This window comes from Pongo pygmaeus, chromosome Y (genome assembly GCF_028885625.2).
Source record: "Pongo pygmaeus isolate AG05252 chromosome Y, NHGRI_mPonPyg2-v2.0_pri, whole genome shotgun sequence".
Classification (NCBI taxonomy): domain Eukaryota; kingdom Metazoa; phylum Chordata; class Mammalia; order Primates; family Hominidae; genus Pongo; species Pongo pygmaeus.
In genome coordinates this window covers 15,800,772-15,823,679 of record NC_072397.2, presented here as the reverse complement: position 1 = coordinate 15,823,679, position 22,908 = coordinate 15,800,772, and the positions used below count along the sequence as shown (strand labels likewise).

The window sequence follows — 22,908 nt, the reverse complement described above, 5'->3', positions numbered from 1 at the left end:
AGAACAGCATCCTCAGGGAGGAAGCATGATACTGGGAGCCTGCATTTGCCTAGACCTGCGAGAGTCCCTGCAAGCGTTCTGTCCTCAAGAGCAGGGGAATTCTTGTACTTCTGTAAAAGAAGGCGACTTTCCTCCCACGCTCCCGCCCGGCCCCACCGTGCCTAAGCCGCCCAAGCCGCCGGCGCTGGTCCCTCTCTCTATACACTAGATCGGCAGTTCTCAGTAATATCTGCCTGGTCCGCCTAAGGAACAGAGATGTTTCATGTGTTCACTGTGGGTCAACGGCTTGCGACAGTCAGGATGCCAGTTAGGGTGTAGGACTTCCAAGCACCCACTTCCAAAGCGCACACTGCCGGCGCCCCCTGCTACAAGCTCTCGCGGCTTCTCGCGGAAGGCCTTCCCCCGGATGGTGGAGCTGTGGGCCACTGGATGCGGGAAACCCCGGAAGACGCCCTCCGCCCACGCACTGATCAGCCGCGGAGAGTGGCTGGCTGTTCCGGCACTTCCGGCGTGCTTGGCGCACGGTCCGGTTGTGGCATCTTAGGCCGCGGTCGGCCACCCGTTGTGCGGCAGCCAGATGCATGCGCCGTGAGGGCCCCGCGACCCAGAGGCCGTTTGTCCTACTCAAAAGCATCTTTATTTTCTGTTTCTCTGCTCAGGTTGGTCTCTCAGCAAAAATACAAAGACAGCGAGGTTTCTGGATGTTGTCTGTAAAAGCAGATGGGTTTTCAATGTGTCGGTGTTGAATTAGGGGAGGACAAAGGAGGGAAAGAAATCGCTAGTGTTATTAAGAAACTAATTTTCATGAACTCGTTGTCTGTTTCTTGAGGAGTCTTCCTTTCACTGTCGGCCATGTCTGACCGGTGGGTAAGGTCGTGGGACAGCGAGCTAGGGCGCCATTGTTTTCGTGTGCACTTTCTATTATAGCGGTTTTTCTCTCGGTATGTGGTCATAATTTAAATATGCAGGCACTTTAATTTAACCACTGTGATGAAAAACTTGTCCTGTTAGTCAGCACGTGTCAAATTTCTGATTTGTCTGGCAGGAATGATCAACATTGGACATAAATTGCGTTACTTTAGTGTATGTAGAAGTCTGGGGCCATAAATAATCACAGTTTAAATTTGTGTCTGTAAAGCCTTGAAATGTCTCCCTCCTTGTAAGACACTATTGGAAATGTTTCCTGTATCTCTGGTATCGTAAATAATTTAAACCGAGTAAGTGAGTGTAATCGAGGTAAATGGCGATAGATAGCCTAAAACGGAAACGAAATAATCGCGCTTGAGTTACTTTATTAACCTGGCATGCAGACGTACTCTGGTAATCCGGGCAATTTGGGGAAGTCAAGATGGGAGGATGGCTTGTGGTCAGGAGATGGAGACCGGCCTGTGTAACATAATGAGCTCCGTTAATCTGTTGCCATTTTGGCACCAAGGACGGGCTTAGTGGAAGATGATTTTTCCCCAGACAAGGGGTGGGTAGGGGGAGAAGGCTGCGAGTTGGACACGTTGGGGTGGGTGGTGGGTGTCGGGGCCCCAACGGGCACCGGGTGTGGCGGGGCTTCGGGTCAGAGCGGTGTGACAGGGGGCAGGGACCGGGCAGGGGATCTGTGAGGAGGACAGGGTGTGGCAGCGGGAGGATAGGTGGGATGGTTTCTAGATGGAACTGTTCCACCTTAGGTTGTTCTCAGGCATTACGTTTTCGTAAGGAGAGCGCCACGTGGATTTTTCGCATGGGCAGTTCACAGTAGGGTTCCTGTGAGAATGCAATGCCTCTGCTGATCCCACAGGTGGCGGGGCTCAGGCAGTGCGAGTGGTTCACCACCTGTTCCGCGTCGGGATTACTAACAGGCCAGAGACAGGTACCCGTTGGAGGCCCGTGTTTGGGGATCCCTGATCTCTCGTATATTTCAAATCACTAAACGTTTGTAAAATATTTAAAATATACTCCCCCAAGAAAGCATGTACTTTAATTAGGAGAATTTAATCATTTATCCAAATAGCAGTCTTGGCGTGGTGTTTCACCATTGAAATCCCATCGGTTTCATAGCCTCATGCAAGCAGATCACTTGAGCCCAGGAGTTCGAGACCAGCTTCGGCAACATGGGGAAAGCTGTTTCTATACACACACAGACACCCACACACATGCCCAGCTGAGATCGCCAGCCCCTGTACGCCCAGCTACTTGGGAAGCTGAGATGTGGCACGATCACTTGAAGCTGGTTGGAGGACGCTTCAGTCCTCCTCTCAGGAATATGAGAGAAGGAAGACAGTATTTATTAAATGCTATTAATGGACGTACACTTTGCCTAAAGGAAATTGAAGTCTCTGGAAAAAAAAAAAAAAGAAAACAAACACACAAACAAACAAAATCACATTGTACCTCCTAAATGTTTAGTTACCAAATCAAAGTATTTAAGTGCGGGCTTCCTGAGTATTGCAACTTTATAAAATCGCAATGGCTTTTGTTATCTAAGTTTTATAAAGGAGTTTTTGTGAGGTTTGTAGTAAAATGCAGCGTTTTCCCATGAAGTCAGTGCTGCTTTTGCTCTGTATGTTACACATTTTTCATATTTCGAGTAAGTAATACTAGGAAGATGTCAGCCTCTGTAAGGGTATTTCACTTGAGGTTTCAACACAGTATGTAATAAAATTTTATGTTTTGGGCTCTCTTATTGTTATCTAAATATAGATAAATTTTCATCCTTTACAGCTAAATGATGGAAGCGAATCAGCCTGGCAAGCTTTTCGTTGGTGGGCTAAGTAGAGAAGCCGATGAAAAGACGCTTAAAGCAGTATTTGGGGAACATGGTCGCGTGTCGGAAGGTAACTCTTGATGCCAACATATATTTCTGTATATTTTATATTTATTTTTTTACCAAAGTAGACATACACTGAAAATATTTCCTTGAATTCTTAAATTAAAATGATTTTTTTTGTTTGTTTTTAAACTGTTGTTTTGAAGTTTCTGTTTGATATTCGGATAATTCTCATGGCAGCAGCTGAAGGGTCTGTGGAAAGGGTCACCTACTACTTCAAAAGGAAAATGAGCAAAAGTAAATTATTTGTGCAGCTGGAGAGCAAAATGAAATATAATAGGCAGGTTATATGGGTGACTCAGTATTAAGAATCGTAGTAATGATGTGAAATGTAATTATTTTCTGATTTCATGTAACTCTAAGATGTGTGTTATTATGGTGAGTTAGTTATGTACATGTAAAATGTTTTCATGTATTTTAGTTGTTTGGAAGAAAGATCGAAAAAACAAGTGTAGAGGCTTCGCATTTATTACTTTTGAGAACCCTGCAGATGCTAGGAATGCTGCCAAAGATATGAATGGAAAGGTAAGGGTCCCTAGTGAATAATGTTTTAACTTTGTTTTTCAATTAGCAGTATTAGTAGGTCTTTCTAGTATTACTAAACTTTTGAAGATAGCAGAATGCCGTGTGAACTGAAATGCTTTAGCCATCCTCTTCTTTTTGCCTCATAGATGCAAGTGTTTTTGAAAGGATATAGAAATAAACGTTGTATGAATTACTCTATGGTAACCCAATTTCCATGTTTGTACTTCAATATGAGCGTAGGTAGATTTTCAGAAGCTTACAAAGAGGTTTAAAACTTAGAAAGAACCGTCAGGAATATGAGAGAAAGAAGTCAATATTTATGACATGCTATTAAGGGAGTTACGTCCGATTCCTGGAAAGACTTTTGTAGCGTAGACAAACCGTGGATATATACCTAGACACACTTACAAGAAAGAAGTCTTCCGTAAAGAGACACCTAGACAGACTCACTAGACGGAAACATTCTTGTCCATTCCCTGAAAATGTATTCTAGAGAAAGTATATTTAAAGAGGACCTTTTCACTGAAGGAAGTGTTAAGAAGTTGAACATAGAAAATAATATGAGAACATTGAATTTGGATAACAGAGCAACTAACTGACATTTTTGTCCCATCGTTGCCCTTTTCTCCTAAGCACATTTTTAGTCTGTCACCAGAGTGATTTATGTAACACGCATACCTAATTCCTGATTTTCCCAGTGTGTTGTTGGACTTGTTTTGATCCAATCCATGGACTCTTGTCCTATTGAGACTTAAATTCCAGGGATTGTGTGTTTACTACGGCTTTAAACTTTTCTGTAATACTGTTAACTACCGAATTCCTTTGTGTTGCAGTCAAGATCATTCCATCCTGGACGCTTTGGAGCTTTTTGTGTTTTATAACATTATCACAATCTGATTGTAGTTTCTGTTACCCTTTGTGCTATCTCGAGTATGCTTTCTTGGACTTGGTGAGCGTTACCATTCTCTGTAAATGTCTACGAAATAATAATTTATTCTTCAAAAACAACTTAGATTTTAGAGTTTCTTCCTCATCGTATATACTAGGTATTTTGTACTCCCTGTACCATGTATTAATCTCTCGATCGTTAAATTGTCTTTAGTGCATATTTAAACTTTCCTAGTTGCTTTCATTTCTGTTATATCTAGCAGACTTCCTGGTACACAGCAGACGGTACATTTTTATTCACTCTTATACTTCTGTGTTTGAAGGTGTGGTAGAACACGAGAGCTGCTTTCTCTTCATGGCATGGTGTCAGGACTGGAGATAATTTTGACTTTTGTATAGTAATCTATGATAATTTTTTCCGCTAGTTTTCAAGCAGAAGAAGAGGTAGTTTTTGTAGCTGTGATTTCTAAATCACTTCATCTCCCATATTTTATTGTATAAAAATAAATATAAGTGTTATATGCACATAACTATTAAGAACGGAAATAAGGAGGTACTTAGAGTTTTCAGGACGAATGAGGAGTTTAAGAAATTTTGGCTGACCTTGGAATACTGGGAAGCGAGCAGCCATGTGCAAATCTGGGGAAAATATTTTTGGCCCAGAAGTAGCAAAAGAAGTCTCAAGGTAGGAACAACTGGCTACGTGGCTGCAAGAGATCTTGGAAAGTATCTAAGATCTTCCCCCAACTACCAAAAGCCATGTGATTTTGAAATAGAGTTCTTAGCTAAACTGTTTTGAAACATTGCTTTGGCCTATAGAAAAGATTAAATTGAAGAAAGTTATCGTGAATTTAATTAGGACATTTAAGCATTTCTGAGAAACAGCATGCAGTACTCTACTACGAGTTGTTTTACAGGGACACGTCTAAGGCCAAATAAGAAATTAGTAAGGCAGAAGACATGAAGGAGACCAACCCTATATCACATTTAAGGAAACAGAAGTAGAGTAAATACAGAATTGTAAATTATACTGGGACCTTGTATGTGAGTATGAGCACAATAAACAGGAAACAATTCAAAATGAATAATGTAACTAATGCCTTTGAATAAATAACCTTACTTTTTAAAATGACACATTCTTTTATATACACTTGAAACACTGAGGCTTTTAAATAAGTGACGTGGATGCAAAGGTGAAGTAAATTATGTATTGTAAAGAACATGTGCCACATTGTCTGGCAGAATGTGTGATGGGTTAATTTTTTGAGGTGTTATTTTTTAATATTGGAGGCCTTTCAAGGAAACTGAATAATAGAATTTCTGTTTATCCCTTCATGGAAGGCATGTGCTCAGCAAATGTCTCAAATTTCACATTGTGAAGGACGCGATCATTTCAGGAAAAAAAAAAAAAAATTAAAAAAAAAAAGAAAAATGTTTGTCTTTGGTGAAAACGTGTAGAACTGAAATAGAGTTGATGTAAAACATCTGTAAAATGTGTTTAGGTTAACTGTGACAGTTTTCTCGATTGTATACTTTATTCTTTCAGTATTTGTATGGAAAAGCAATAAAAGTAGAAGAAGCCAATAAACCATCCTTTCAACGTGGTGGTACGCGGAGAACACCACCTCCTTCAAGACACAGAAGCCCTTCGGGAAGTCTGAGGTCTACAAGAAGAAGCAGTGGAGGAAGAAGAGGGTGGCATCACTCACGTGGAGGACACTTGGGTAATGTTTTACAATATAAAGATGGAACCATAGGACTGAAAGACAGTGTTGGAAGATGTAGAAATTTCTCAATTTTATTTACTTCCCAGGAAAAGTAAATTCTTGTTGATAAGCAAAATCATTTGTAAGTGCTAAAGACGTATTATAGGAAAGATTGAACTAATATCTAAAAGTTGTTTTAAAATCTTAATTACTTTGCACGGAAATAACATAAATTTCAACTGAACTGAGTTTATGAATGATGATTGTGTGTACTCCACAGGTTTTCTGCAGAACTCATTCACATTCGTAATACTTTAGAGTTTCTCTCTTTGGGGCCCCGTAGTTCATAGATGTTGCATTGTCAAAATACAGTGAAATCTTGAAAACCTTCCAGAAGGACAGTAGAAACTCAGTATTTTAGGATTGCTTGCACAACATTTATTTTTCTGTGTATACACGTGCACACATGGATGCAAATATTTTGATATGGATAATTTGCATAGTGGGCTGCCATAAAGCATTTTCCACTTAAGGAATGTAGAACGTTAATTAGTCAAAAGAGTCTGTGACTCAGGAAATATCTAAGTTTAAGTCTTTCTTAGGCTTCAAAATCCTACTCTGACACTTCTTTTAAATAAAACCTTTTGACTATTGCAGGCATAATGAATATCGTGACCCCAAAGACAGAGGAAAGCAGATATTTCCAAATAGTACTTTAACTGGTTCATGCTTTAGTGATACCAGTAAAAATGTTGAAATGTAGCTCAACGTACTTTCTATTATTTTATCAACACCGCAGGGACCTCCCGTGGTACACCACATGAGGGAGGGCCTCTGATGACTTAGGGTGGAAGGAGTCACCACGGTTATAACAATACATGAGATAGACATGGCAGAAGTCTGGAGAGTTACTCAAGGAGCCGTGGTGATTTCTGTTCCCGTGATGGTGAGCACGGTGGAAGAAAGGAACAGATAGGGTGCACCATCCTCCTTGTGAAGCACATTGTAGCTCAAGTTACAGGGCTTCTAGAGGTGGTGGTAGGGAAAGCTGATGTGAAGGAGGAGACTAAAGCAGATCTTTAAAATAATAGTTCTTGCATACCAATTCTTTCTCACATATCGAAAATTAAAATGTTGTTTCAGCATTATTAGCTGAGTACCAGTAAAAGAAATAGGTTGGTTTGTGGGGAGAGGTAGATACTGTCTTATTCCATGAATTTTTTGAGGTATACTGATGAAAATGAATTTTTTCAAAGTAATTTCATAATTTTGAATGCTATTTGAAAACTGTCTGTTAAGATGTAATGTCTGTAATTCAGTTTTGTTTTGTTTTTTTTTTTTTGAGACGGAGTCGCGCTCTGTCGCCCAGGCTGGAGTGCAGTGGTGCGATCCTGGCTCACTGCAAACTCCACCTCCTGGGTTCATGCCATTCTCCTGCCTCAGCCTCCCGAGTAGCTGGGACTACAGGCCTCCACCACGACACCAGGCTAATCTTTTTGTGTTTTTAATTGAGACGGGGTTTCCCCGTGTTTGCCAGGATGGTCTGGATCTCCAGACCTCGTGATCCGCCCGCCTCGCCCTCCCAAAGTGCTGAGATTACAGGCGTAAGCCACCGCACCTGGCTGTAACTCAGTATTTTAGGATTGATTCAACTATATTTGTTTTTCTGTCTATACATGTGCAAGCATCTAAGCAAATCTATTTTATTTTTCATTTCATATGGAGAACTTGCGCATTGGCCTGCCATATAGCATCTGCCGTTTAAGGAATGTAGAACTCTAATTTCTTCAAAGAGTCTGTGACTCAGGAAAAGTCTAAAGATCACATATAAATCATATTTATATATGTGTGTATATATACACACATATATTTATATGTGTGTATATATACACATATAATTATATGTGTGTGTATATACACATATATTTATATGTGTGTGTATATATACATATATTTATATGTGTGTGTATATATACATATATTTATATGTGTGTGTATATATATACACACACACATATATAAATTTTTTCATTATTTATTATGCAATTCTTAAAGATTATTAAAATTGAGCATAGCCCAAGCTGAAAATTACTATTACATAAGGGAAGTTTAAGAATCTAAATTATGTTAACAAGTTTTAGAGATCATGTACTTTTCTAAGGTGTCACCTTTTGATTCTGTAATTATTTGAGTTCCTTTGAGTGGAATTTGGTTTAATTTTATGATATGTTTTCACGAAGCTTTCTTCATACCAGAATGATATGAGCAGCCATTTATTACTGATCTCCTAATATGTTTTTCTTGATCTAGATTATATTTAGATATTTGAATGATAGATTTCTGCTCTCTCTTCACTCTCCACTTATCCCACATCTCTCTCTCACACCAATATATGAAATGATTCCTGATTATTTTTGTAGATTTTCTAAATGGACTTTTATTGCTTGAATTAAACTAATTTCATATAGAAATACTAAAGGTTATTAGTTTAGATAATTGTGCAATTTTACAATTACAATCTGCAGGAAAGATTTATACACATCTAATATTTAGCCATTTAAAAAACAGCGACGTTTCTCAACTAAAAAGATTTTGTATGAAATACAGGTGATGGTGGATACACTCTTGATCTCCACATGAGTTCTTCTAGGGGAACGTTTGGAGTTAAAAGAGTTCCATCTTCAAGAATTGGAAGTCCTCCTCCTAAAAAATCTGCTCCTTCAACTGTGGCAAGAAGCAATAGTGGGATAGGAGGCCAAGGTAAATGCTACCTGAGAGCCAGACCGTAGTTTTTGTATGACTGAAAATGAGCTATTTACCTGAATGCTTAATTTAAGATTGAGTAACACATTAGAATTGACACATACATGGACATACTTATTGATTGATAGCTTTTATTTTAGTTTGAATCTCGCTAGGTGAATTTCAGATTTATGGTGAAGAAATACTTGACCTTTTAACTGCAGATCAAAGAAGCGATTACAAAGAGGCAAACGTTCCATTTAATGCTTTGTTTGCTAGAGAATTCCTCTTAATTTTTCTCAAAGTTCCCAGCAGTATTCTTTGATGGGAGGCTTCTTAGTCTAATGAATCCTTGCATATCCTAGATCCCTTTCTATTTGACCCCTGGTGTTCCAATCTAAAAATTGTGTGTTCAGTTTCTTTGTCAGGTTAGAGTCTTGCTGTCACCAGGCCAGGCTGCAGTGGTGAGATGATGGCTTGCTACAGCCTCAAATTCCGGAGCTCATGCAGTCCTCCTGTTTCAGCCTCCTGAGTTGCTGTGACTCATGGCATGCACCACCACACCTATCCAATTTTTCTTTCCCTATTTTTGTAGAGACAGGATCTCACTACATTGTCATAGCTGACACTAAAGCCCTGGGCTCAAGCAGTCCACCTGCTTTAGCCTTCCACAGTGGCTCGAGGCGTGAGCCACTGGGCCTGGCCAGACAGTTTCTGTGACCTCGGTAATGCTTGTGTGCAAGGTGTTCTTGCTGGTTCTTTGAGGATACTACAAGAGCATTTAGCAGAAAAGCAGTCACTGGGCTTTAATACTGTTTAACAAGATAAGTAAGGATTGAAATGTAGACATGAAGGAGTCCAACATTTTTCAGCTAAGTTGATATCACAGAAATGCAGAGTCGTGAAGTTCAGGGGCTGTACATTTATCATTAAGATTGTACGGGGATGTTTAAACCTTAACGCGAGATCCTTAGTGCAGGATTTGAAATTATTTGAGGAGAGAATTTAGAACTAAGCAACACGAGGTGAGCAGTAGGATTGAATAGAAGTAATAATCTTGAGAAGGAGGAGAAGGGTAAGATTTCAGATGGAACAGAAGAAAGCACGATAAAAAAGTCACCGTTCTCAGCAAAGAAGTTTAAGCAGAGCAAATTAAAATTCTTACTAAGGCATGCATCATAATATGGAGGAAATGGAAACCTTCTGTTTTCAATTTTACATTTCGTATTAGAGGATTGGTGAAGTTAGGTAGTAATTGAGTTCACAATACTTAAGCTAGCACATTTCCACTTAAAGATTAGCCAGTGAACACATCATAGGTGAGAGACTGACCTGTCAGAAATAGCACGTGAAGCCTGTATTAAAGGAAAAACTGTTCTATTTTGAATGAGGCACAATGATGTAATGACTCTTTTACCAGTATTTCTTATTCCATGTAAAATAAATCTTAGCCATCGTTAGAAAAGCTGGAGGAGCATATTTTAATTTGTCCTCATTTAAGATAGAGCCAACCACTTGGAGATAAAGAAGAACTTTTGTGTACAGATTTCACATTCAGTAGTTCATGGGTTGCACTACTTGTGTGTGTGTGTGAGACAGATTGAACAAGATGGGTAAATGTACTTTCTTTGGCTGAGATAGGACACCATATGCAAACTTTAAAATCAGTGTAAATTTTGACGGTTTTATGCATTTTCCCTGTGTCATTAATAGTCATCAGTAATTCACATGAAAAGGAAGATAACAACTAACTAGTTATTTCCAGTTAAAAATGAACTGTTAACCTGAGAATTAATGTTTAGCTTAAACTGTGTTTAAGAGGAACTGGCCTTTTAGGAGCCAAGAGATTATACAAAGCTGTAAGCTATGCTGAAGGTGTCATGAATGTCTGGTAAATCAGGGAAAGAGAAGGAGAGTCATGGGAGAAATAATTTTTAAAGTTGTTTTAGAGTAGAAAAGATAGTTCTTCAAATTTTCTGTACTTTACGTAATATGTCATCATGTTAAATTAAAGGTCCCATTTCACGTGGAAGAGAGAACTATGCAGGTCTTTCACGCAGAGAGCCATCCTCCTCCCGGAGAAAGAACAGTACCTCAGCAAGAGATGATGCTTATGCAACTAAAGATAGGTAAAGGAAAATTGAAAAAATAGTTGGTTTTTTGTTGTGGTGATGAAATGCACATACCAAAATTAAACATCTTTGGGTTAACAATTAAATGGCATTAAATGCATTCTGTGTTGTGTAACAACCACCTCTATTTAGTAAAAAAAAAAAAAAAAAAAAAAAAAAAAAAACATTTTCATGACTCCGGACTACAGCTCCACTATCAGTTAAGCAGTCCCTTTCCTTTTCTCCCTTCCCGCTGCCACCAGGAAACATCAATCTGTGTTCTGTTTATGAACTTACCTGTTGTGGGCATTTCCTTGTAATGGGCTCAAACACTACACGACTTTTTTGTCTGTCTCTTTTCTTTCTGCTGGATGTCCTGAAGGTTCGTTTACGTCATCGCACTTCACTCCTTACACAGGCTGTTAACCCATTATTTTGTTTGGGTTGTTTCCACCGCAGTATTTCTAGGCACAAATATTAGCTTGAGTACACTTACTCAATTCTGGCTATGTATGTGTGGAGTTGCTTGATCATATGATAATTATGTTTGTTTTCTTCAGGACCCACCACATGTCTCCATAGTAGCTGCCTCATTTTCCATTCCAGCAAGCACTGTATCAGGGTTCCAGTTTACCTACATCCTCTGAAAGACTTGATATTTCCAGCTTGTTACAATTTATAGGCATTCCAGTATGTGGGAAGTATGGTGTCACATTTTGGCTTAGAAATGCATTTTCTGAATCCCTAATAAGGAGTATCAGTTCCCCGTACTTTTTGGGTATTTGAATATATTGTACTTGAAGAAATGTCTGTTTAGATGTCTGGCCTTTTTTTTTTTTTTTTTTTTTAAAGTTGTAAACAGGTTATGTTTTGGATACTAGAAGTTGATCATTTAAAATTTGTTTCTTTAAAACTTATGCAAGCATAAATCATCGAAGTTCCCGAGACACCAGGTGTTATGCTCCGCCACGTAAAGACTGTGCATGGCGTGATTATGGTCGTTCTCTCCGTGATGAACATTCTTCTAGACGATATGGGTACTATAACATTTTCTGGTTTTCTCCAATATACGTCTTAAATTGTTCATTCTGACACTAACGAAGAGGTTTTTTGTTTTGTTTTGTTTTGTTTTTTGTTTAATAGTGATCATGACGGCCATGGTAGAGATGATTCAGAACGTCCAAGTGGACGTTCCTACAGACATGCATGTCAGAGTTATAGTAAGCGTCCAGGTATGTTTTGTAAATTATACAATTATATTTAGTAGACCAGATCATTGCTGTAACAAAATTTTAGGGAAAATTACAAAGGAAAACCATAACATGTTTAAATGTTGGGAAAGGTTAACAGTGTAAAGCCTAGGGATCTATAGGAAGGTTAGAACTTCAATTCATTTACAGAAAACGTGACTCAACCTTTATTTTAGAATAGACTTTCTTAAGCTTCAAAATACTACACTGACACTTCTTTTAAATAAAACATTTTGACTATTGCAGTCACAATTAATATCCTGTCAAGAGAGGCAGAGGAAAGCAGGTATTTCCAAATAGAACTTTAACTGATTCGTGGTTTAGTGATACCAGTAAAAATGTTTCAATGTAGTTCAACATAAGTGCTATTATTTTATCAACCCTGCAGGGACCTCTCGTGGTGTACCACCTGCACCAGGTCCTCGGATGACTTTCAGTGGAAGCAGTCGCCGTGATTATAACAATACACGAGATAGATATGACAGAAGCCGGGAGAGTTACTCAAGGAGCCATCGTGATTCCTATTCCAGTGGTCGTGGGCACAGTGGCAGAAAAGAACAAACCTATCCACCTTCAGTGGATAGGGTGCACCGTGATCCTCGTGAAGAATATGGGAGCTCAAGTTACAGGGCTTCTAGAAAAGGTGTTGGGGGAAGCTGATCTGAAAAAGGAGACTGAAGCAGATATTTAAAATAAGAGTTCTTCCGTGGGTATCGAAAATTACAATGTTGTCTCTGTATTATTACCTGAGTACCACTACTAGAAATAAGTTAGTTTTGTAGGGAGAGGTAGCTATTAACTTCCTCCATGAATTTTTTGAGCTGAAAAGGAATCTTTATCAAAGTAATTTCATTATTTTTAATACCATTTGAAAGCTATCTGTTTAGGTGTAATGTGTGTAGTAAAATTTTCAGAATAAATCTATACATGGAATGCAAAGTGCCTGATTTTATTGCTACACGTGCTCAAAAGCAAATTCAATAGCAGAGTAAACTGTGTTGTTTGTAAAAACTTGCGTTTGTTGGTTTGCACATAAAAACATACAAAAGTAGGCGCAATTGCAGTCTTCCTTGGAAGCTGCACAAGTTTCCTAATTAGGCTGCGTTTCTTTTAAAAAACTTACCAGCTTCAGCTGTGCAAGGTGGCTCACGCCCATAATCTCTTCTCTTTGGGGGACCTAGGTGGACAAATCACAAATTCAAGTTTCAGAAGCCCTCAGAAGCTGTCTGCCTCACCCTGAAACGTTTGTCCTTCAGAGGAATAGTAAAGGTCAAAAAGTAATAGATACTGTTGAAACTAGAGTTTAAAACATCCAGAACATTCTTCTTGAAGCATTCTGTGACTGAAGCGGGACAGTGGTAATGGAAACATATTTTCCACTGAAATCAAACTGAACCTGCTAAGTTTCCTAGGTACTTAGCTTAATGAAATTAAATGGTCCTAGTTTACATAGTGAAAAATGAGTGTTTAGTTTTGGGAGGTACTCACATTAATATTGTCTTCAAATATTTGACAATGAATGTTGTAAGCAATGTTTTAGCAATATATTCTTACAAATAGGAATAATCTAGGAGGGTTGGGAATTTATCAATTTTTTTTTTTTTTTTTTTTTTTTTGAGATAGAGTCTGGCTTTATCACCTAAGCCATGGTGCAGTGACTGGACCTTGGCTCACTGCAACTTCCACCTTCTGGGTTCAAGCTATTCTCTTTTCTCAGCATCCCGAGTAACTGGCATTACAGGTGTGTGCCACCACAGCTAGCTGAAATTTTGTATTTTTAATACAGACAGCATTTGACTGTGTTGGCCAGGCTTCTCTAAAAGTCCTGATCCACCCTCTTCTGCCTCTCAAAGTGCTTGGATTACAAGCATGAGCCATCACGCTGAGCCTATCAGATATCATTGAAGGTATGAATAGGAATACCTTAAACCTTATGCTTTTTGTAAAGTGAAGTGTATAAAACAACAGCAAAAAATTTCAGATAGGGGATGGCTTAAAGATTTAATAAATTATCTAATGATAAATACATAAAGAATAGGAACCAAACAGGTAAACCATTTAGCTTTCCTGAACAGGCAGTGTACAGAATGGAATATACAAAGTTCCATAAGTTTTATAGTCTGTAATTCTTCAAGTAGCAAAATAATCTGCGAAGAGGAAGCATCTTCATGAGAAAACGTTGACAGAATCATCAATTTTTAAAGGGAAAGGCTGCAAATAATTTTAAACAGGAAGTTACCAACTTTGATTTTCAAGTGAGTTATTTATCTCATGAAGTTATGTTTTCCTTCACCTTTAATGTAGGACCGTGAGGATTAAATGAAAAGATGAAACTCCCTAGTATCTTCACAGTGGCCTCATAAGAAATAGTGTCTTTCAAGATGTGATGGTGAAGGTCTTTACTCCCCGCATTTAGGGAGGCTGAGGTGGGCATATCTCTTTAGCTCAGGAGTTTGAGACAAGCCTTGGCAACATGCAGCAGTCTTGTCCCTATAAAATAGACAAAAAATTGCTGGATGTGGTAGTGCATCAGTGCAGTCCCCTTCCCTCAGAACTGAGGAGGGAGGATCGTTTGTGGCCATGAGGACAAGGCTGCAGTGAGCATGTTTGCTCCACTGCATTTTTGCCTGGGTGACAAAGTGAGACCCTGTCAAAAAATAAAAATAAATAAAAGTGTCTATGATACTCTGACCCTGGGAACTTTTAACCCAAATTATCTTCTTGAGCCATTCTGTCATAATGACTTAAAGGAATGGGGAACAGAAGCACAACCTGTAAGATACAATTTATCAACCCTGGAATAGGGGCTGTGTTTCAGCAAGTTAGAGTAAATGGTGAAAAGCCTTCATATAACAAGAGCTAAAGACTTCTTCCTTAATTTTCATAGGAAAAGTGTACTTTTTAATGAATAATAGGATACATTTTACGATCTGTGTCTGCTAGGATTGCTATGAGAAAATACCTAGACTTGGTGGTTTATAACAAACATTTCTTATAATCTTAGAGCCTGAGCTGCCCAAGATGAAGGCATCAGCAAATACAGTGTTCTGGCAAGGGCCCACTTTGTGGATTTTAAACAGCCGTCTTGCTGAGTCTACACATGGTAGAAGGGGCTTGGGACCTCTTGGGTTGCTTACAGGAGGGTACTAATATCATTTATGAGGGTGCTGTCTTCCTGACCTCATCAGTTCTAATCAAAGGCCCTGTTCCCCATCCAGAGGGCAGCCAATTGACATTTCTCTATGTTGAGCTTAATGTATATTTTAGATGGTGGAGTGAGGATGGCAGTGAAGACTGAATGAATTCCCTGGTTTGCAGTTTTTAGTGTCTCTGGTGTTGCCATCAGTTATTAGAGGCATGAAGATGATTTTTTAAAATGTTCATACATAGTCATCTGGCTTCAGGTTACAAGTTTTGGGGATAATTGGGCAGTTTTAGTTGTCAGTGATGCTAAATCATGAAAGGGGGACACAAAGTTGAAGTTTGAGTTTGGGGAGTTGTAGCTATGTATTGAATAAAAGAAGAATTGAAAATGGAGACTAATAAAATTTGTAAGACATCTCATGTGGATGTTCTGTAGTTTTCCACTGAAATATAATTCTCTCTGCAGTTACTTCTCCTGACTCTTATTCACAAAATAAGTCTGGTCTTACTAGTTTTGTCATTATTTATCTAAATGCAGTAAGAATGGTCATTGACCACCGAGGCCTTTATTTATTTATTTCTTCATGTATTCACTATTCCTTTCTAAATTAGAAACAGTGTCTGACTCATTTCAGCCTCCACCTCCTGGGCTCAAGTGGTCCTCCCACCTCAGCCTCCGAAGTAACTGAGACCACAGGCACACACCATCATACCTGGCTAATTTTGTATTTCTGTTTGTTTGTTTGTTTGGGGATATTGTCTTGCACCATGTTGCCTAGGCTAGATGTGAACTCCTGGGCTCAAGTGTTCCTCCCACCTTGACCTGTGGGAGTGCTGGTATTACGGGTGAGAGCCACCATGCCTGGCCACAGAGGCCTTTCCAGTTTGCTTTGTGAGAACCAAGTGTCTTTTTTTTTTTTTTTTTTTTTTTTTTTTTTTTCGCGACGGAGTCTTCCTCTGTCTCCAGGCTGGAGTGCAGTAGCTCAGTCTCAGCTTACTGCAAGCTCTGCCTTCCAGGTTCACGCCATTCTCCTGCCTCAGCCTCCTGAGTAGCTGGGACTACAGGTTCCCCCTACCACGGCTGGCAAAGTTGTTTTTTTTTTTTTTCTACTTTTAGTAGAGACGGGGTTTCACCATGCTAGCCAGGATGGTCTCAATCTCCTGACCTCGTGATCCACTCACCTCGGCCTCCAAAAGTGCTGGGATTACAGGCGTGAGCCACCACACCGGGCCTGTGACCTTTCTATAATTAGGCTCAGCTTATATTTTCTAAAGCCTTGAGACTAGATGCTAAGCCAGGAACTTCCCACCAGGCTTTTCTACGAGAACCTGTAGATTGGGTTGAATTCGTCTCCTCTCAGAGTCCCCAAATATCGTGAGGTTCCAGAACTTGCCCAGAAGTGACCTGTTTTTCTCATCTCTTGGGCTAGGAACTCTGTAACCGATTATGAGGCCGCTTTTCCCAAGAGGGCTTTATAAGTATTGTCCCCACAGTCAACTTTAGTTTTTAATGCTGCCTTGTTATGTCTGATTCTATGGAAATCATTCTTAAATGTGTTTGATATTTCAGATGAGGCTTGGCAATAAAACCAGTTCCCAAGAACATTCAGTTCAAAAAAGGACACTTTTGTACTGAACAGAAGAAATGCCTCTATTGTCATAAAAATATTTATAAAATATTAAACGTCCAGTGAATGTAATGCAGCTCAATTAGTGAATTAGTACATCCAAGAAGAATCCCAATGTATTCTCCTTTTTAAGGTTTTTTGTTTGTGTGTTTGTTTGTTTGTTTATTCTTTTCACTGGCAGAGTCACCCTCTTTCGCCCAGGCTGGAGTGCGGTGGTGAGATCTCAACTCAGTGCAACCCCTGCTTCCTGGGATAAAGGAATTGTCCTGCCTCAGCCTTCTGCATAGCTGGGATTGCAGGTGTGCGCCACCATTCCTGGCTGACTTTTGTATTTCTAGGAGGGATGGAGTTTTGCCATATTGCCCAGGCTGGTGTGGTCTCAAACTCCTGAATTCAGAGGATCCACCTGCCTTGGCCTCCCAAAGTGCAGGGATTACAGGCATGAGCTACCATGCCTGGCCCACAAATGTATCCCTGCACTTAATAATAACAGCAATTCGTCACATGTGGCTGTGTGCAATAAACCATTTTAAACTAATCTCATTTACTAAATATTTGCATGAATCATGTGAACTTGGCCTTCTATTTCTGGGATTTTTAAGAGTATGTAATTCACAATAGTGCTTACTTATCTCTAAGCCAATTAATATGGCACCCTTTTAAGTGATATTCAAAATTAACAGGGTAATCACATCCAGAGGTAGTAATATATCACACACACATAATGTATATGCAAAAAGTATAGATAGCGGAAAACAGAGTTTACAGCTCTCCTCAAATGTAGCCATGAATTAAGCAATAGGGTAATAGAAATCTCACTGGTTTATATCCATTTGATATTTAATCTAAACTGTGCTTCGGCAAAATGAGACAAGGTTACCTATTCCATAGGAGGTCTAATACTTTGCGTCCGTATTGGTAAAGAAGAATTTTCTGAGAATATTTTGCCATAGGATTGAATCTAGTGAGTCAGAGGACTACATTTTACTTATAATATACATCCAGTGACAGTCTGAATACCTCCAAAAGCTGGGCAATTAAAATGCTCAATCTCTTCTAATTAGCTATTTTTCTTTCCGCTTCAGTCAGATAATTTTTTGGAGGGTGGGGAAGATCGTTGAGTCCCTGAAGAGCCTCTGATTTAGAGAGCCTAAATTTCTTGTGACTATAGTGGGCTGAGAGGCTGAAATAGAAAAAGCCTTGTTTAGTGGATAGAAGGATGGACAATGAGAGGTTTAAAGTAGGATATGTCAAAGAATTCAAGGGAGCTGAATAGTAGATAGAAGATAGTAAGAGGACAAGCAAGGAACACGAGTAATAGGCAGGAAGACGTCAAAACGCACCAGTGTAGTGAGATGTTAAGTTTCTCAAAGATCATTGAAGTTCCAAAGTATCCTTACAAAAGCATCCCAACAACAAGGATGTCTATTTAGCAAAGCCTAAATTCACCAGGGTTCAAGAAGATGGGTTTTAGTTGACTAAGAGAGTCTCATGGCAGAGGCAAGTATCCAAATAAAGAACAAAGAGGTGTCAGACAGCTTTAATTGAGATAAAGAGAGAGAGATATAGAGATAGAGACAGAAAGAGAGATAGAGATACCTACCGATACAGACAGAGACACAGACAGAGAGATAGAGATAGACATAGATAAAGACGTAGACTTGACAAAGACATAGACGTAGACATAGACATAGACATAGACATAGACATAGACATAGACATAGACATAGACATAGACGACATAGACATAGACCTTGACGTGGACATAGACATACACAGTCATAGACATAGTGATATAGAGAGAGAATCTTCCATAAAGACCAGGCAAATGGGAAAAATCCCCTTAAGGAAAATTGGTCTCCAACATAGGGACTCATTAAATAATGTCCACTGAGGAAATATGCTAGAAAGAAGGGAACCAAACACATGGTGTTGCCCCACTACTTGGATTGCTGGATCATATGATGGGTGGTTCTGCTTGTAGACTTCTTAGGACTCTCCATACTTAAATTGACATAAAGCTCTGTGTGAGGCCTGCACTAATTTACATTCTCACCAAAAGGGTGCACGTATATCCTTTACTCTGCATCCTCACCAGAAATGCATTTCTTTTGCCTTTTGGATAAGAGCCGTTCTGACTGAAGTGAGATGACATTTCACCGTGGGTTTGATTTGCATTTGCCTGATGGATTAGGGATGATGAGCACTTTGTAGTATGTGTGCTGGGCAACTGTATGTCTTACTAAAATAAATGAGTATTCACGTCATTAGCCCATTCATTTTCATGCTATTTAGTCATTTGAGTCGTGTATGTACTGTAAATATTCACTTATTGTAAGATGTATGGTGATCCAATAACTTCTCCCATCCTGTAGGATGTGTCCTCTTTCTGTTTAGTTTCCTGTGGCGTTCTGAAGCATCTTAGTTTGATATAACCCCATTCTCTATTTGTGATGTTCTTTACTGTGCTTTTGCAGTCACTTTGAAATCATCATTACAAACACTTGTCATGGAGCTTCTTCCTTCTTATTTCTTCTGGTATTTTTATCGTTGCATTCCTGACATTGGAGACTGGTGGGAGATTATCTACTCTTTTATTTTTTACATATTTATTCATTTATTTTTGAGACAGAGTTTTGCTCTTATTGTTCTAGCAGGACTTCAGTGGCGAGATCTTGGTGCCCTGCAACCTCGCCTGCCGGGTTGAAGAAATTCTCCTGCCTCAGCCTCCCGAGGAGCTGGGATTCCCGTCACCTGCGGTCATGCCTGGCTTCTTTTTGGTATTTTTAGTAGCGACAGAGTTTTACCATGATAGGCAGCCTAGTCTCGAACTCCTGACCTCAGATGATCCGCCCACCTTGGCCTACCACAGGGCTGGAATCTCACACGTGAGCCACTACACATGGCCAAAATAATCTAATTTTAAAATCCTTTACGTAGATATTCAGATTCTTCCTCACCTTGTTTATGGAAGAAACTCGATTTTGCGTTGTGCGTTCTTGCTTCCTTGGAAAAAGGTCACGAGAAGCAAAAGCAGTGACTTAGTTCTGCTCCCCTATTGTTTTTCTTTAGCTCATCTGTCTTCTTTTCCTCCAGTGCTGTGCTATTTTGGTAAGTAAAACTTTGCAGAGTATTGTGAAGTGAGGTAGTGTGATGCCTCCAGCTTTGTGCTTTCTACTGGATTGCTCTGGCTCTGCAGCGTCTTCTTCAATTTCATAGGAAATTTAGGATTTTCAGTTTGCTTTTGTATGAGGAACGGTTGTTGATATTTTTAAAGGGTTTGCGTAGACTCTGTAGGTCACTTAGGTGGTACTGATGCAAATGTCGTTTAATCCTTGTGGCTGGGTGCACATGCTTAGGGACAAGTGACACTGGGTATTCACATCAGTGCTTAGGAGGGCCGTAACGTGCAGACAGCTTCCATCCCTGGACACACACAGATTGTCCCCTGACATTTGGACATCTCTTCAATTCCCTCCCTTCTGTGAGCTTAGTATGGTCACCCAGATTCCCTGTGCAGTGGCCTGACTTGTCTGCGTTGCCATGGCAGGGTGAGTGAGGATTGCAGCGGGGAGAAAACATGTTAAGAAAGCCTGGGGTCATTGTAAAAGTATATGACTGGCCTGGGAGAGCCATTCTGAAAGCACACAGACATAGAAGAGCCTGGGTTGGACATCAGCATAGAGGGTGAGAGGGCCCTAGTTGAACCCAAAGTAAGCCTCAGGTTGTAGCAGGCCTCAGGGCAAGAAAGGAAGCCTTTAAGGCATGATGAAGCAGCTATCCACTGACACTTGCTTATGCCTCTAAGGTGGCTGAAGGTTCCACAGTCCTGTCATGTGGACGTTACCGTTCCCTGATGGGCATTTCTGCCTCAGCCCGTGGATGGCCTGGGTTTGCTCACTGGAGTCTCTTCCCTGAGCTTTGCATTGTCCAGGAGTGTCCCAGCTCCAGCACCCACAGGCCTCTCAGCTCCCAGCCCTGGCCTCCCCTCTGTTCCCTATCTGAGGCCCTAACTCCCTCAGGTAGTGCTACAGGGGATTGAGCTACAGGCCCTGGGGGGACTGGGGAAAGGGTTCCAGGCCAGGTCAGTTCTTGCCTCAAAGCCAGTTCCCCAGAGGCCAAGGAATAACGCCCAAGCTCCTTTCATGTGAGGCCCCACAGCGGCCCCACCTTTGCAAGGCTGCCAGACCATGAGTAGTCACGGTCAGCCAACCAGCTGAAGAACTCAGTTAGGCGGTGTCCTGCCTGTAGCTGGGGGCTTGACCTTCATGATCCCAGAACCCCTAGACTGCAGTGGAAGGAGAAACCCTGCATCCTAGAGGGAGAGAAGTCCCAAAGGCTCGTGGCAGACATACCACCTTCCCTACCTTGCTGGGAGGCATTCCTTTAGGAGGACGCCAACGCGATGCTCCTTAACGATCACTTCAACGTAGGAGTAAGTGTTGTGACAAGAGGAGATCTTCATCCTGCCCTGGTACCTGGGATGGCTGAGTTCCTCCACCTGCCTGGCTAAGAAGGAGAAAGAGGAGAAACTCAAAGGGACCATTTCATCTAGATGGGCTGAGGTGGCCTGCTAGCTGGGGTGAAGCATGCTTTTCTTCTTCTCAGCTCTCCTGCTGAGACACCCCGAGGTACCAGGGTGGTGGTACCTCAGAAACCCGACCCCTTCCCCAGACCCAGTCTCCACGGCCTGACATGCAATTCCATCATGTAGCTAAGCAGGACTTCTTCATGCTCTGTGATCCGGGCCGACTTCTGGGCGTGCAACTTGGGTTTCTGGGGTGAGCCTGCTAGAAACAGACATGGGGAGTGAGGATGGTTTCATGGTTGGCATCCGCATGCAGACTCCCCTTCCTCCAGGGACCTTCCAAGAGAAAAATGCCCTTCGACATTGTGCTGTGTGCGAAGGGTCCTTGGTGCCATTATTCTCCATGGTTAGTGATGTTCTTGGCTACCCGTACCTACCACGTGCGCTCATGGCACCCGCAAACAAGCTGCCCTCCTATCTACAAGAGCCTGGACTTGGTTTCTCCTCTGTCCTCCATCCCCTGTCTTCTGGCTGACCCCCTATGGTTCCAGCGCGGCCTCACTCCATCTTGCCTTGGGAAGCCTAACACCCAGCCCCAGCTGCCAGCCGTACCGAATGGGCAGCTGCAAGGTTTAGGATCTGGTCCAGAAACCAGGGATGCCCTGGGGCCTGGGGTGTTCACATAGCCAACCTCCAAGAGATGGATGTCTAGAGAGTCTGTTGCCGGCTGGGGCCAAGGCCATGCTGTGGCCTCTGGTCCTTCTGCCACTTCTCATCGGCCTCCTCCCCGGCCACCAGCTTGACCATCGCCATTATGTTGTCCACCACCAGCACTGCATCGTCCCCCAAGGCTGCCTCTTTGTTTTGCACCCCGGGTGCCCTCCCCTGCCTCAGGGCTGAACGGGGCGCCCTCCTCCGGAGCTCCCGCATACCATGACCTACTCCTCCCACCCCACACCATCGCAACTCCTGGCCTCTGGGGGCTGCTCCCATGGAGGTCCGTGGGCGTCCCCTGATGACAATCCTTTGCCACACCTACGTTGACCCAGGTTTCCTGGGAAGCCCCGCCATGCCCGTGGCCTGCTGCACTGTCTGCGGGACCCTGGGCCACAGCACGGTCTGCTGCATACAGAAGTCTAAGAGCCATAGGCCAAAGTCCTGGTCTTGCAGAGCCCTCCCAGCAAGCATCGTAGGCACCTCTGTGCTTCCAGGAGCCTCGGGGGCGGCAAGGCAGTGCACAGCAGTGTCCACACTTGCCATCCATGGGCGTCCCTGGCTGCTGGCCTCCGGTGTTTCCAGGGCACTGGACAAGAGGTCCTTCAGGATGCTCCTGGGAGTTCAGCATGGTATCATGCTCAGGGAGGAACCATGGTACTGGGAGACTCTATTTGCCTAGACCTGCGAGAGTCCCCGCAGAGGTCTTGGCCTGAGGAGCTGGGGAATTCCACTGTACAAGGTGACTTTCCCGCCACACTCCTGCCCAGGTCCACTGCACCCAAGACGCCCAAGCAACCAGCGCTGGTCCCTCTCTCTCTCCTCTAGATCGGCAATTTTCAGTACCATCTGCC

General features: G+C 41.5%; 1 protein-coding gene across 2 annotated transcripts; it reads left to right on the top strand.

Annotated features, from left to right (window-relative positions):
• The first annotated feature begins 520 nt into the window (after positions 1–520).
• Positions 521–12,979, top strand: LOC129025935 (RNA-binding motif protein, X chromosome-like). Of its 2 annotated transcripts, XM_054473480.2 has the most exons (10): positions 1,332–1,474; positions 1,790–1,861; positions 2,713–2,825; positions 3,240–3,343; positions 5,778–5,955; positions 8,545–8,697; positions 10,694–10,808; positions 11,714–11,827; positions 11,934–12,022; positions 12,429–12,979. In XM_054473480.2, exons 3-10 carry the CDS (start codon positions 2,717–2,719, stop codon positions 12,698–12,700), a joined length of 1,134 nt encoding a protein of 377 aa, XP_054329455.1. In that variant the 5' UTR covers positions 1,332–1,474; positions 1,790–1,861; positions 2,713–2,716; the 3' UTR covers positions 12,701–12,979. The 2 variants fall into 2 exon arrangements, with proteins under 2 accessions (XP_054329453.1, XP_054329455.1); XM_054473478.2 differs by lacking the exons at positions 1,332–1,474; positions 1,790–1,861 and adding an exon at positions 521–659.
• Positions 12,980–22,908: the final 9,929 nt, after the last annotated feature.

Coding starts and splice junctions, on each gene's coding strand:
- LOC129025935 (XM_054473478.2), top strand. CDS start 2,717: ATGATGGAAGCGAATCAGCCTGGCAAGCTTTTCGTTGGTGGGCTAAGT. Junction 3,344..5,777: donor CCAAAGATATGAATGGAAAG/GTAAGGGTCCCT, acceptor TTATTCTTTCAG/TATTTGTATGGAAAAGCAAT. Junction 10,809..11,713: donor GCTTATGCAACTAAAGATAG/GTAAAGGAAAAT, acceptor AACTTATGCAAG/CATAAATCATCGAAGTTCCC.